The sequence below is a fragment of the Pan paniscus genome, chromosome 3 (assembly GCF_029289425.2).
Source record: "Pan paniscus chromosome 3, NHGRI_mPanPan1-v2.0_pri, whole genome shotgun sequence".
Taxonomy (NCBI): Eukaryota; Metazoa; Chordata; class Mammalia; order Primates; family Hominidae; genus Pan; species Pan paniscus.
Window position 1 is genome coordinate 117,310,334 of NC_073252.2, and position 14,498 is coordinate 117,324,831.

The 14,498-nt window shown below is 35.3% G+C and overlaps 1 protein-coding gene across 5 annotated transcripts in view; it reads right to left on the minus strand.

Moving 5' to 3' along the window:
* The window catches only part of PDE5A (phosphodiesterase 5A), a 134,736-nt gene that overhangs the window by 38,582 nt on the left and 81,656 nt on the right, over positions 1-14,498 (minus strand). For all 5 annotated transcript variants that reach the window (XM_008969489.5, XM_003816428.6, XM_003816429.6 and 2 more), the window contains exons 10-11: positions 9,446-9,621; positions 5,944-6,003 (exon numbers count right to left, since the gene is read on the minus strand). In XM_008969489.5, coding sequence (XP_008967737.3) covers positions 5,944-6,003; positions 9,446-9,621 — 236 coding nt within the window. The remainder of the gene's footprint in view (positions 1-5,943; positions 6,004-9,445; positions 9,622-14,498) is intronic.

Consider the following 14,498-nt stretch of genomic DNA (forward strand, 5'->3'; position numbering starts at 1 on the left):
ATTTATTAAAGTAGTGTGAAAAGAATGGCAGTGATGGAACTTGGTCTTTCATAAAATGTCAAATTCTTCCAATTAGCCTCAGTGTTGTATAAAGGTATTTTGTTATATTGCTCCTTGGTATTTATTCAATATAAATGGTCCACAGGAAAAAAGGTTTCAATCTCAATAATCCATTTTTAAAGAAATTATTTTTATTACATATTTGATGGGTTATATCAGTGGCTGTAAGGAGACATCTCCTGCCAGGTGTTTTAAGCCCTTCTTATTGGCTCTGACCACCACTCCTACCTCACAGGATACTTCTTAATGGAGAGCAGTTTAATTCCAGGTCTTTGAATAAAGCCACCTTGACAGCTGCCACATTACACCTTATGGAAGACCATTATCTTTCTCCACTTTCCGCATGCCCAAGAGGGGTGTTTTTAAAGAAGAAACCACACAATTAGTTTATAAGGCTTTTAGAATTTATCTTTTTCCAAGAGGGAAGTGAATCCAAAGACAGATAAGAAAGAAAACTACTTTTAAAACGGGAATGAGTATGAAATTCAGTAAATCTTGCAGACAGTAAAGAAATGAATCAGGCACAGTGGGACTGGACTAGTATATTTTCTTTAATAACAGCATCAACATGTTATATGATTTTTCCTTTTTTTCTAACATTATATAAGTGAATCCCTTTAAATCTCAATAAGAGGCACCGACTATAGAAAGTTTTATAATGTGCTTATAGTTTTTCAAAATCATATAGAAAGCATGTAATAATGTTAAGATTCTGATATAATATGCACACATTTATAAGAAAACTTTTAGAGTAAATTTATGATTGCAATTGGGAATAATATACACAGATCTGATTACCATCTTGGTTATTGAGTTCCAAATAAAAAAAATGACACTAAAACTATGGTGTTTAGAACTATACACAGTAGTTAGTAAAGAAGAAGCTCAAGAACAGTGCCCTCATATTTTGGAGCTAAGCTTATCATTGGAAGTAACCCACTAGTAAAATCAAATCAAAACAGACAAGATTAGCTTGTCACATGAAGGCAGAAAGAATCAAACAGAAAATCTAGTAGGTCTTGCCAATGTGAAAAACATGTAGCCCAGTTAATGTTACATACATCTACAAAAATCAATGTCTCAATCGACGGTGTACAGAAAGTCCAAAGTATTGTTTCAGAGGATTTCTAGGACTGTTTGAGGAAGATGATGCCTTGGGGCTTCCCAACCACTGAGTTGTGGACTGGTACCCGACCGTGGCTGGTTAGGAACCAGGCCACATAGCAGGAGGTGGTGAGTAGTGGGAGTGAGAATTACTGCCTGAGCTCCGCCTCCTGTCAGATCAGTGACAGCATTAGATTCTCATAGGAGCATGAGAACTGTACATGCGAGGGATCTCGGTTGCATGCTCCTTATGAGAATCTAATGCCTGATGATCTGAGGTGAAACAGTTTCATCCCGGAACTATACCCATACTATGTCTCCATTCCGCCCGCCCCCCAACCCAACCCCTGGAAAAATTGTCTTCCACAAAATCAGTCCCTCGTGCCAAAAAGGTTGGGTACCACTGCCTTACTGGATGCCATAGGTAATTACAGTTCAGTGATAGTGGTTATCAAGATAGTCGGGCCAATACTTCTTTGTTAAATTATCTGCTCAAAATTTTTCCATTTATAATCTGGCCATCCATACAGAGTTTTCAAAAAATGAAGGAATATGATGGTCATCTTGACATAAGGAACTTGATCAGTGCCATAACACTGACTTAGGCATCAGAGATTTGGGTCAGGTACCTGGCTCCGCCCCTTACTGCTGTCACCTGCAGCAATCACACACATGTGTGATCAAGACAGGGTCATGGGAAGTTTTTGGCTCTGAAAGGTTAAGGTCAAGATGAGGAAAATTCTGGCCTAAGAAATCCTGCCTAAATGGTCAGCTAAGCTATAAGGACTGAACTGAAACAGCACTGCCTCTGTGACAAAAATGAGAAGCTATTTTATAAAACCAAACCCTGGTATATATTTTACTGTTCTAACAAGAAAGGAAGGCTGCCGGGACTGACCCACAGACCCTGACAGAGCAACAGATGAGAAAATGCACTCTGACCCAGATATCCAATGAAAGAGCAGGCTAGGGGACCAGGTAACCCACAGAAAGAGTTGTAGCAGCTGCAGCCCTGACAAGCTGGGGCTGCAGGCATTTATTTAGTACAGATTTAATGACAGAGGCCTTGAGTCAACACACTTGTGGGTAATTAACATGGTCACCCCTCATCCCCTTTCTATCTAACCTAAGCTTTTAGGCACTGGATAAGAGAATCTGGCTGCCTTCAGCCAAATCCTTTTCCGAAGCTTTTGTAAAACCTCCCAGCCTTCCAAGAAGGTTTGCATCTTTCCACAGTTTTTCCCGCCACCCTGACTGATCTCCTACAGAAGGCAAAAAAGGCTGTCAATCAATGAATCAAATATTTACTTCCTAGTTTTTCAGATAATAAATAAGCACTTATTATATTCTGATAATTAATTAACTTTCTAATAACCATAACAGGTCAGCCGGGGTCCTTTTATTATTATCTCTGCAACTTGCAACTAAGGATCATTAAAAGATATATGCAAAATGCTCAGTTTAACACCTAATTTATGCTACACCCAATTTTAAGCCAAGAGAAGGTTAGATTTATAATGGGATACAACACTCAAGCAACAGAAGTGGAAAAAATAAAGATTCTGAATTTCCTATCCACTAATTACTTTGTTATAACTGGAGAAATTTTTCTGGACACAGGCATAAATATTTAGTAGATTTAATTCTCTTAAGAATAAATTTGTTAAAATAAAAATTAAGAAAATATTTGATAGCTTTTCCATTTATTTTGGGTTTTAAATTGAGATAACCAGACAAATGACAGCAATTTTGGTGATTGCTGGATGATACAAACACCTGTGTAGCTAGGGCTGTACAGGCATTTTTATTTGGTTGATAGACAACTAGAACTGAAATCAGTTGCTGAATTTCAACCAATTTAAGTGAATTACTTGACCTACAAGCTATGTAACCCTAAATTTCTCAATGCAGCTGCCAGAAATCTATTTTCTAAATGCAACAACAGCTGGTTTTGAACAATACTGGAATATAGCAATTTTCAGTTATTCAAAAGTATTTTTCTCTTGCTAAAATTATAAACATTGAGAAAATAATTTTCAGATTTTTCTGAAAGACTACTATTTTCAAAGTGAAAAACAAACTTGAATATCATCTTTAGAAATTATTGCTAGCTTTTTTTTTAACCTAGAACAACACATATAATGATAGAGTGTAACCCTCACCTTCATTTTAGAAATAACTTAACCCTGCAGTGCCTGCAGGAACTTCAATATGTAGATAATTTCTAAATCACCAAACATATTGCTCGAAAACTACATCCTTCTAGGAAGAATAGACAAATGGGCCAATTAAGCCTGAGGTGAATAATACTTTAAACCTGTAAAGCTTTGTAAATAATTGAAAAACTGCTCATCACTTCAAATACTGTCATCAACATACAAAATAAATATAGACAATTCCATATGAGGTTAACTCAAAAAGGACCTTAACCTTTCAGGTGCAATTAGTATCTAAAGTTCATAGAATTGTTCTTGGCAGTTAACTCAGTTTCACTGGCAAATGACTCAGTTTCTTACTCATGGATTTAACTGAGAATGTTTACAAGTCCTCATTTTACTTTGTTCTGTCTAACTTACTCTCTCTCCAGTGCTGTGCAATCTTGTGTGGGCTCTGGATCCAGACTGCCTGGATTTAGTACTGGCACCATTCCCTCCTTACAACCTAATGAGATCCTGAGAAGCACAATAGAAATTCTCTAAGCCACAAATTCCCTCTTACAAAATGCTAACAATACTGATCATTTAGGTTGTGGATTCAGTAAACTTAGTTGACTTACACAAAGAACTTAAAACACGCTCGGTATACAGGAAGTGCTCAACAAATGTAGCTATTATTATTATCTGTATCCTCTTGTTTGGGCAAAAGAAGTGTTGCTCTTTCATGCCTAGCCCTCTTCAAGGTCCTTATCTCTTCACTGTCTCGCATTGTTATTCTCTCACTGACTCCTGTGCCTCCGCCTTTGCCTAAGAACATTCTGCCTCTCTTGCTTGTGAGCAATGCCAGCTCACACATTCAAAACCTAACCAAACAATAAAAAACTTCACATGATTTGGGCAACATCCTTCATAGCTGCTCCTCCACTCCGTTTTACACAAAACATTACAATTTTTGAATAGTCTATATTCATTTCTTCCACCATTTACTTTTACCTTTTGCAGTTTCACTTCCCTGAAACTGCGTTCTCAATAATCACTTAATCAACGAATCCACAGCAGCTTTTTCACAATCCTCATATTTCTCATCCTTCCTACCACTGATGAGATCTCCTCCCTTTTTGAAACTGCTTTATTTTGCCTTCTGTGCCACTGCACTATCCTAAATCTTCCTCCTTGTTTAACTACCACTTCTCTACCTTCCTAGCTGTTTTCTTTTCCTATTCCTTCCATCTAAGCCTATATTCACAGGAGTTCTGTTCTCAGTCTCCCTACCTCTCTGCACTCTCTCCCAATTGATGCACCCCTATGATTTCACTACCATGGGATGTTAACTCCCAAATCTCCACCTCTAGTTCTAAACACCACCACCTCATCGCTCGAGTCCTGCCTTTTCTGATTGCTGAAGATGTTCACTTGGTTGTTCAACCAGCACCTCAAACTTATCTTGTCCTAAATCAAACCTGCAGTTTCAGGGAAGTGAAACTGCAAAAGGTAAAAGTAAATGGTGGAAGAAATGAATATAGACTATTCAAAAATTATAATGTTTTGTGTAAAAGAGAGTGGAGGAGCAGCTATGAAGGGTGTTGCTTGAATCATGTGATTCTTAATATTCATCTTAATATTTCCACTTTTATGAATTAATGTCACCATCATTCTTTGAATTGCCAAGGTCAAAATATTTGGATCATCTTTCCTGTCTCAGCACAGTGTTCTGTGCACAAGCTCTGGATGGTGAACTTGTATCCTCATTCTTTCACTGCATGGCAGTGACCTTGAGCAAGTCACTGGGCTTCTCCAGGCTTCAGTGCGGCCTTCATAACATAGTTATGAAGTTTACATGAGAAAACAGTTGTGCAGTTTACATGAGAAGATGTACGTAAGGGCACAAAGAGTTTAGCATGTGGCAAACTATGATGAGGATGACAGAAAAAGACTCTCAATGATCTGTTCACACTTTTCTCATTCCTTACATAACTGTTGTCACAACTCACATGGCCCTTACCTATGTCATCACAAATACATTTAAACACAGGAGGACAACCTAGGTTGTAAAGTGTTAAAGTGCCTCAAATTTTCATTAATCTCAACCAAGCCATTCCAAACCAAGACCTACAACATACATCTACTTACATATCCATGTGCTTTTCTCTCATTGTATGCTAAATAATGCAAAGAGAATTCAGGAACTGACCTTATTTGACCCCAATTTCAAACAGCATTTTATAAGCTATATGGTCAGAAATTAAAATCACTCTCAATTCTTGATAATACAGAGTAGGTATCAGTAACAAACTATAAATTGTTTTGTTATTACGCTAGCCAAACAACCACCTCGTGGTCCCCATTTCTCCAGGAACTAAAAGAAAAGTAATTAATTTTGGCCCCAAAAAGATGTAATGATTATAGCAATTACTGGGAAACAAATATCAGAATCATACACTATATTACACAGTCAGTATAAGTTATTTAATGCCTTTTGCTTTGTATTATCAGTGACTTTGCATCCCTGCAAGAAAGCAGAGTTAATTAAACATTTTTATAAGTATCCATCTAAATATTTACCAAATTTGGTTAAATTACGTGTCTGTAATTAGTAATTTTTAAAAAGAAAGAGGATAATTACCGCTAACGACTGTAGCTCTCTTGTTTCTTCCTCTGCTGCTGAAGCATGATACGACAGAACCTACAGGGTAGGAAAAGAAGTCCAGGTTACACAGGAGAGAACTACCACATGTAGACTAGAACTTCAAGCTTGGAATTCTGCTAAATCTTCTTGGAGAGATAATTAGACTCCTCAGAATGCCAAATCTTATTTGCTGTTTTCTTCAACAGTGAAAAACCCAGATTTAGATTCCATTGCTTGTTTTGGAAAACAAAAAGTTATACTCCCTATGTTTAAAGAAAACTCTTGTAACTTCCAGTCTGACATTATTGCTATAACAAACACATTATTTATAAGCCAGCCTAGAAATAACTTTTGGCTCAAACTTGGCAGAAAATTTATTTTGTTTTTTTTTTTTAAGACAATATTGACTTTAGCTATTTTTGCTTGTGTACAGAATTAAAGAGAAAATCTCTGCATAATCTGACATTTTGATGTTAATATTTGGAAAGAAAGTAGTCTACAAGTGGCTCTCAGATGAGGCCTGTAACCATTCTAGAATTCACACAGAAAAACTGGATGCCTGGGACACAGTCATGCAGATTTAAGGATCCCTTTACACTCCTACAATTTAAGAGCTGAGAAGAGAGTAGTGCTGGCCTGTAAAGCCATCCATTGACAGTTGGGGACACTGAGTCTCAGGGAGTCTCATGATTTGGCTGTAAGCTCACACCTAGTGAGAGGACAAGGAGATTTAGGACCCAGCTTTCAATTCCTAACCTATACACGTTCCATTACTTAGTAGAGTTAAAAAATCAGGCTTATTAACTTAATTTCCATTTTCAAAAGCAATCATTTCTAATTACAAGTTGAGCATCCCAAACCTAAAAATCTGAAATCCAAAATCCTCTAATGAGCATTTCCTTTTGAGTGTCATGCTGCTGCTCAGAGAATTTTGGATTTTGAAACATTTTTGAGTTTGAGATTTTTGGATTTGGACTGCTCAACCATTAAGTATAATGCACATGTTCCAAAAATCTGAAAAAAAATGCAAAATACAAAACACTTCTGGTCTCAAGCATTTCATGTAAGGGTTACCCAAACTGCAATGGGATTTTTTTTTAAACATTCTTTTAAACCAAGGTAGTGGTTGTATTTAAAGTATCTATCATGCTTTGAAAGCATATTTTTTTAAAGTTCATTTTTGACAGAGACAACACAGATTTACAAAAAAAACCCCAAAAGCTTAAAAAGCATTGATGAAAAGGTAGCTCATTTTCAAACTTTAAATGGTGAGTAAAGTAATTCAGCAACCCAAACCAGTATTTCTTGAACCAGTCTTTAAAATTTTAAGTAATTAAAAATTTAAAGCCAAATGATACATATGTGTACTATCTTATGATTTAGAACTGTTACCATACTGCACTACATTGCATCTTTCTTGCCATTTGAACCATTAATCACTAGGAAACCTCAAGAAACTCACAGCTGCTCTCTCCTGCACCTGTGAAATTGATGGGTCATGGCTATAACCTGTTGCTACTGAGACTACAGTGGTGGTTCCCCAAGAAAAGCTAATACTGTGTCCATGAGTTAGACTAATATTAACAAGTGCAGTGCAACATGGATACATGAATAAAGAAATGACACAATACATTCTAAGTTAAAAAAATTTTATCACACACAAAAGATAAAAATAACTTACACATGGGGCATAAGGATTAACTTTGTTAATACATGTAAGCATTAGAATACAATTGAAACATCTGATAAATTTAGTTACTTTTATTGTCATCATTATTTTATTGTTATTAGAATGATCACAACTTCCAGGTCAAAATAATTCACTGTCTTTTGAAGACCTGAGGGGTTTGTGCCCTTGGCTTTTGTCCAATGGTCTCATAAAGAAAGGACCATTTTTTTCAAAGTTATATCTATGATCATAGAAATGACTACACATATGACCTGAAATCAAAAACTTTTTATACTAGGTAAAAGCCTAATTATCCATATATTTAACTGAAAGAGAGCTACAAAGATAGAAATAAGTCTCAATCAGGAAAATATTCAGAGATTCTGAACAAAGTAATACAATGTCTGGGATTGCTTCAAACTAAGCCAGTGGGAGGGGAAGGGAAGTGCAGAGGAGTGCGGTGGGAATGGATGGAGTGATAATGGTCATGGGTTGATAATTACTGAATGGATGATGAGTATGTGAGGGCTTATTAAGCTGTTCTGTCTACTTCTGTATATGCTTGAAACTTTCCATAATAAAACATTTAAAAAAGAAATAACTTCTAATTGATAGCTGACTTAGATTCAATTTTTCAATGAAAAACCATGAAACTGAAAAAATTAGATTAAAAATTATATTTATATATTTTATAATAAACACATATATAGATATATGTATATATGTGTATCTGTATATTTAAAGCTATTTGTACACATATGTACGTGTATATGCACCTAATTGAAACTATATTTGAAATATATATTTGTGTGTATATGTGTACATATATATTTGAAACAGATTTCCACTGGTTTATAATTCAAAGTCTTTTATATAATACTGTAGCAAACCTATTAGTATAATATATTCAGCATAGAAAGTAAAGGGTACCATCTGGTATATTTTATATAATATATGTCTCTCTAGCTCTTTAAGGTTAGTTATGTACTTAAGAGAGATTGAGGGAAATGTTATTATATCCCAAACACTGATTTTCTCTAATTTCAACTAGATAAGAAATCTCCATGTTACATCAGTTGAATAATTTCAAGGCAGTTAGTGAAACATATGTAGAAAGGACTGACCCTGTTGGAGTCGGCTGGTCCTTTGTGAGAAAAGAGTGTTCCTCGGTCAGTCCCTGGGAGCCAGTGGTTTCTTCACTCGCTACCTGCACATTCAGAGTCACCTGGGGGAGCCTGGTAGTCATACAGATTCCCAGCTTCTACCCAAGACTTGCTGAATCAGAACTTTCAGAAGTAGGGTATATAAATTTATAGTTTGAAATAGTTTCTCAGATGATTCCAGGAGTTAAAACTCTTCCTGCTTTTCGTTGATTTTATTTTTCCTTTTCCTCACTTCTAATTCTCTTAAGAGTGCCTAGGGTTTCTGTTTTTTGTTTGTTTGTTTATTTTTAATTTTTTTCCACAACTGTTCTCACGGAAAGATGGGGAGGCTCAGGCAATGGGAAAGAGACAGATAACTGGCAGTAGTCATCTGTGTCAATGGATTATTAAAGTCAATATTGCTTTCTGCAGAAAAAGCAAAGGCATAAAGGGATAAACATCCTGAGTTGTGGTTTGGTTATATGACATTTGACAAGTTTCTTAAATATTCTGAGTCTTAGTTTCTTTCATTCTTTAGTTGAGGATAATAAGGATCTCATCATCGAAATCACATAATTTTGGTGAGGACACAATGACAGAACACACACACACCATGAGTGATTATGAGGGAAAGGTAAAAGATGAGGGTTTGGCTGTACAGTGTGAGAGGTCCCTAAACTTCACCCACCTCCAATGTGACCATTTGCTTGGCCATGGCTCTCTCCACTGCTTCATACATCTGCGTGTTCTGGATCCCCAAGCCACAAAAGATGACAAAAGCTTCCAGAAACTGTTCGTCATTTCGGTTGAAAGGCTTAACCTTGCCAGTATTCTCCTCCATCTTATTAACAAGTTGGCAAACCCCTATAACAATCCGAGAAATTGAACAAATGTTATTGTTGATTATCATAGTTTTTGTGGACTTTAACACACACACCCAAAGATTGTCTTACACTTTTCTCTTAGGAATGCTTAGTATGTTGAAATAAGCAAATTAACCCCCACAAATATAAGCTAGAGAAGTAAACAGAATTTATATGAGAACTAGTTTCATGTAGTTCAAAATGTACATTGCTGGCGTTCAAAAAATCCTAGAGTACTATTTTCTTCCAGACTCGGTCACGAATTTTAGATCAGTTGAGTCCCCAAAGACAATTTGTCCTTTGGAAGCTAATTGGATTTTTGTACACTTGCCAAGAGAACGATTTTGATGCACATCAGAATTTTGGGTCAAACAGATCTCCTTTCCTTACTGAGAAACCAGAAGTTAAACATACACATACACACACACACACACACACACACACACACGGTTACATACAAAATAGAATGCAGAAAGGAGGCAACTGACATAAGCAGTCTCAAATTTCAAATCTACACCTCTGTATCCAACAGAATCAAATTTGCAGAAAACTTTTGATTCTGCAAATAATTATGCAAATAAAAATGACTACTTAGAAATAAAAGTTAAACACATAGTCAATAAAAATGGAAGATTACATCAACATTAGGATAAATCTTTACTGAACTGGTTGTTCTATGAGTTTCTGAGCCTAGTGGTCTCTGTGAGGAGTGACCTCACAGAGGTCACTTTGATGACCCAGCCTACCTCTGTGTAAACAAAGTGTTGTTAAAGTCCTTATCACTTCTGTCTCTGAGTATATAATAACAAACTTGTACCATGTGCCCACTGTGGGATAGGCATTGTGCTAAATACTTTGGTAGACACATGATCTCCAGTCTTCACAATTTATTCTGTGAGGTAGATGTGACTATTCTCATTTTACAGATGAGGAAACTGAATCTCAGAAAGTTACATCATTTGCTCAAAGCCACTTAGCTGGTATGTGCAGGTCTAAAATTCAATCCCCAGCTCAGCCTGCCACAAGGGCCACTCTCAACTGCCATATTACCTGTCAGATCATTGCTATCAGTGCCCTGGTTGCATCTTGCTTGCCCACACCTTTGCTCATGCTTTTCCACAGGTCTGCACTGCTCCCCATTGCCTTCCCTCCCGCCTCACCAGTTGATCCCTATACCTCCTTCACAATGACCTCCAGGAGGCCTCTAACTTACAGGTGAGGCAGGCATTTTTCTATTCCCTTAACATGACCAGTTGGTGTATCATGGTAAATTTTATTTCTCTCTCTCTTTCTAGACTGTCAGTATCTTGGGCTTAGAGTTTTATTTATTTTTTTCAGCTCCACTTCAGCTGGCAAAACGCCTAGCATATAGTAGGAACTAAAAAAATGTTTTCCGAATTAATGAAAGAATGTAGAATTGCAGCTCCGACTGTAACTAGTTTCCCATGAAGACTATAATAGTCTATTATCCTTTATTTTTCCTGGAGCACAAAAGGATTTCATAGAGTCTGGAAGACGGTTGCACATTAAGCCCCTTTACCACCATCAATGTTCACTTTCTTTACTTTTCATACTATAAATGATCTGGACTCTCCTTTTTGCTCTTTTTGTTTGTTTATCTACTTTAAACAGTAAAGACATCTACATGCTTATCTATTTGCAATAGTGCTGCAGAAGTTACTTTATCAATTATTCCATAGTCAAGGGAAACTTTAAACAAGATATAATGAATTTGGACACTGCAAGTAAAAGCCATATACTAAATGGCAATCAGCGTTCATTATCTTAAATGTATATATCCTGTGTGTGGCAAAAAACAAGAACAAAAAGCAAAAAACAAACCAAGGGTTATGTCCTTCAACCTTTGTGAATCCCCAAAATATAAATATGGAACTGTTTATACAGGCTTCTGTCTCCTAAATCTTATTTTCTTGAGAGTCACGTTTCATGCCCTTATCCTCACATCACAATGGAATTGCCTTTCAGTTTTACTAAAGTTTTCTCCTACTTGACAGCCTTTTTCATAAACAAGATTTTAAAAATTACTTCACAAGAATTACTACACGTATAGCAAGAAAAGTACAACACAGAGGGGTTGAGATGTGAATACCAGGCAATCTGCGAGGCTTATGACCTAGCTAAGTATCTCTCCAGTACAGCAGTTCAAATCTATGCCTTGGTCAAAATTCACTGAATGAATATATTAAGAGTCATTAAATTATACCTTTGGAATTGCCCACAAGTCCTTTAAATGGAATGTTATGTGTAGAAATATCAAGGTTCTGCTATAACAAATACAGCTCAGAGCAGAACAACTAAAGTATATCCATGTTATGATCTACCATTATAGATATAGATCTATAGGCACAGAGTTAAGCTCTGGGGAAAACAACAACAACAGCAACAAAAACGGGTACTGAAGACAAATCATCCATCTAGGCATATAAATTAATTATCTTTTTGAAAGTGAAATGAGCAGCCATATTTAAATAGCATTCATGATAATCCCATTGATCTCTTTACACTCTTCGGAAAGTTTAATTCTATCAAGCAAAAATACCCATGTAAAAACAAAAAGTTATAAAGAAAAAGAGGGCTTATAACAAACAGGGTTCCCTGTTTAAGAAAACTAAAAACCTGGGCACATTTACAGATAGAGTGTTCACAACTTCTTCCTTAATGATCTGAAAGATTAAGGAGTACAATAATGAAATTTAAAACTGAAATTTGAGATGCCACGTTACTCATAAACCATACAAACTCAGAATAATTTATATTTAAAAATGAAATGTTTAATGCAAAACCAAAAATAAAAGAGAACCATTCAGCAAAAACCCATTAATAAGTGCAATCACAAAATAAAACAACATTCAAAAATGTATTAGAGGGAACCAAGAAGTAGTGAAGTTAGCAAACTATCAGTGTTACCTAATATTATTATAGAGTTCATAAAGTACTCAGAATGTGGTCATCACAGTAGGTCTGAGAGTTGGTTAGCATTGAAGGCACCTCTGGAAATTATGCTGAAGGGACTAGATGGCTTCTAAAATTAAAGTTATATTTTATTTTCCATAATTCTTGGGATCGGATGTTGTTACCAACCACAGTCTTCCTCCTGGCTCTTTGGCAGAACAGGGGGTCAATGCTTATACCCTGCTTGCAGTCTTATGTCCTCTCTACCACATAACATGGACTCCGAAATTAGCATCCTGCCTTATTAAAATGTAAAACGAACCTTTATCACCTATCTTGCAAATACTTTTGTTTCTGCACTTTTCATTTGTCAATCATCTTAATTTGGAGAGGCTTTTGCTGTATAAAAGATTTAATTTTTTAAGGAGCCAAAATAATTATCCTTACAATATTCAACTATAGTGCCTTGCTTTTAAAAGAGGCTTCCTCATTTTAATATTATATATAAACCTATATTTTCCCTAGTACTTTTATAGATGTATTACATTTAATCTTATAATCCCACTTAATTTTTCCCCTAACTGCTATTGGAGTCTTATAACATCTGAAGAGTTACCCATTCTTTGATGATCTGAATTGTCACCATATACTAAATTCATATTTGTTTCAACTATTACATACTTTTTCCACATTTTAATATTTTTGAAATCAGTATGCATGTTATGATCAATAGCTTGACATAGTAAATTGAAATCATATTTTACTTTCTTGGAGATACATAAAATGGTGTCTTTCATTCAAAAGTATCTTACTTAAAAATAATGAAATATACCCTACTCTGTTACATACAGTAACACAATTATATATGCCAGACTATGGGTCTACATTTAGACTTTCTGTTCTGTTTCATCAATCTTGGCATGTCTTTTAGCACCTATACCATACTTTTAATTATTTTACTTTTATATCATTTTAATTTCTGAATTAAATCTAAATTTAATTTCTGAAAGGGCAATAACCATCAGCTATGATTCTTTTTACACCTCCAGTTGTAAGTATTACCAATGTTTGTAAATGTTGATCAGGAACAACCTCCCCACCCCCACCCAAGTCTCACAAGGATAATAAAATTGATGCAAATCTAATCTGGGGAGACTTGATATCTCGTAAACTAGATTTTAATCATTTCAGAAATGTATTCACTTCTTAATGATTTTTAAGTCACTCAGAATTTTGTAGCTTTCCTCATATAGATGGCATATATTTCTGGCCAAGTTTATTCTTTGTTACTGTAGTAAATGGTTTTATTTTTTTCCATTGTTTTCTAACAAATTTGTCTTGGCATATATTAAAATTATTTCTCTTTAATAATTTGATAATTAGGCTTCTTATAAAACTCTTACTAGACAGGTACTTTCAGCTAATTCTTTTTGGGTTTTCCATTTAACACTAATATAATTTGTAAGTTATTTTATTTTGCCTCCTTTTTTTCTGTGTCTCATCTTATTTCAACCTTGCCTCCCTTCTAATTGCTTTGGTTAGAATTTCTTTGGACAATAGTTGTTTTTTTTTTTTTTTTTAATAACAAATTCTTTCTCAGTTACTCCCATGAACAGTTCTAAAATCCTCTTGAGTTAGTATTGGTTATTACCAATTTTTATAGAAATTCTCCATTTCACCAAATGTTAATTCCTATTTGCTACACTGTAATATCAAGTATCTTTTAAAATGTCTTTGGTATCTGTACTTACATTCCCTCTCTCATTACTATTTGTGTTTCTCTCTTAATATCTTCATTATCTGTTGGAGGTTCATCTATTATTATTGTGTTTGCCCATTATCTCTTATTTCTTCTCATTTCATAAGTTTATTTTTTCAATTTTTTCTTCTACTTTCTTTCTTCTCATGTATATACTTATTTGGGGAAGGCAACAGAGTGAGAAAGAGAAAGGTGCTGTTTTTCTA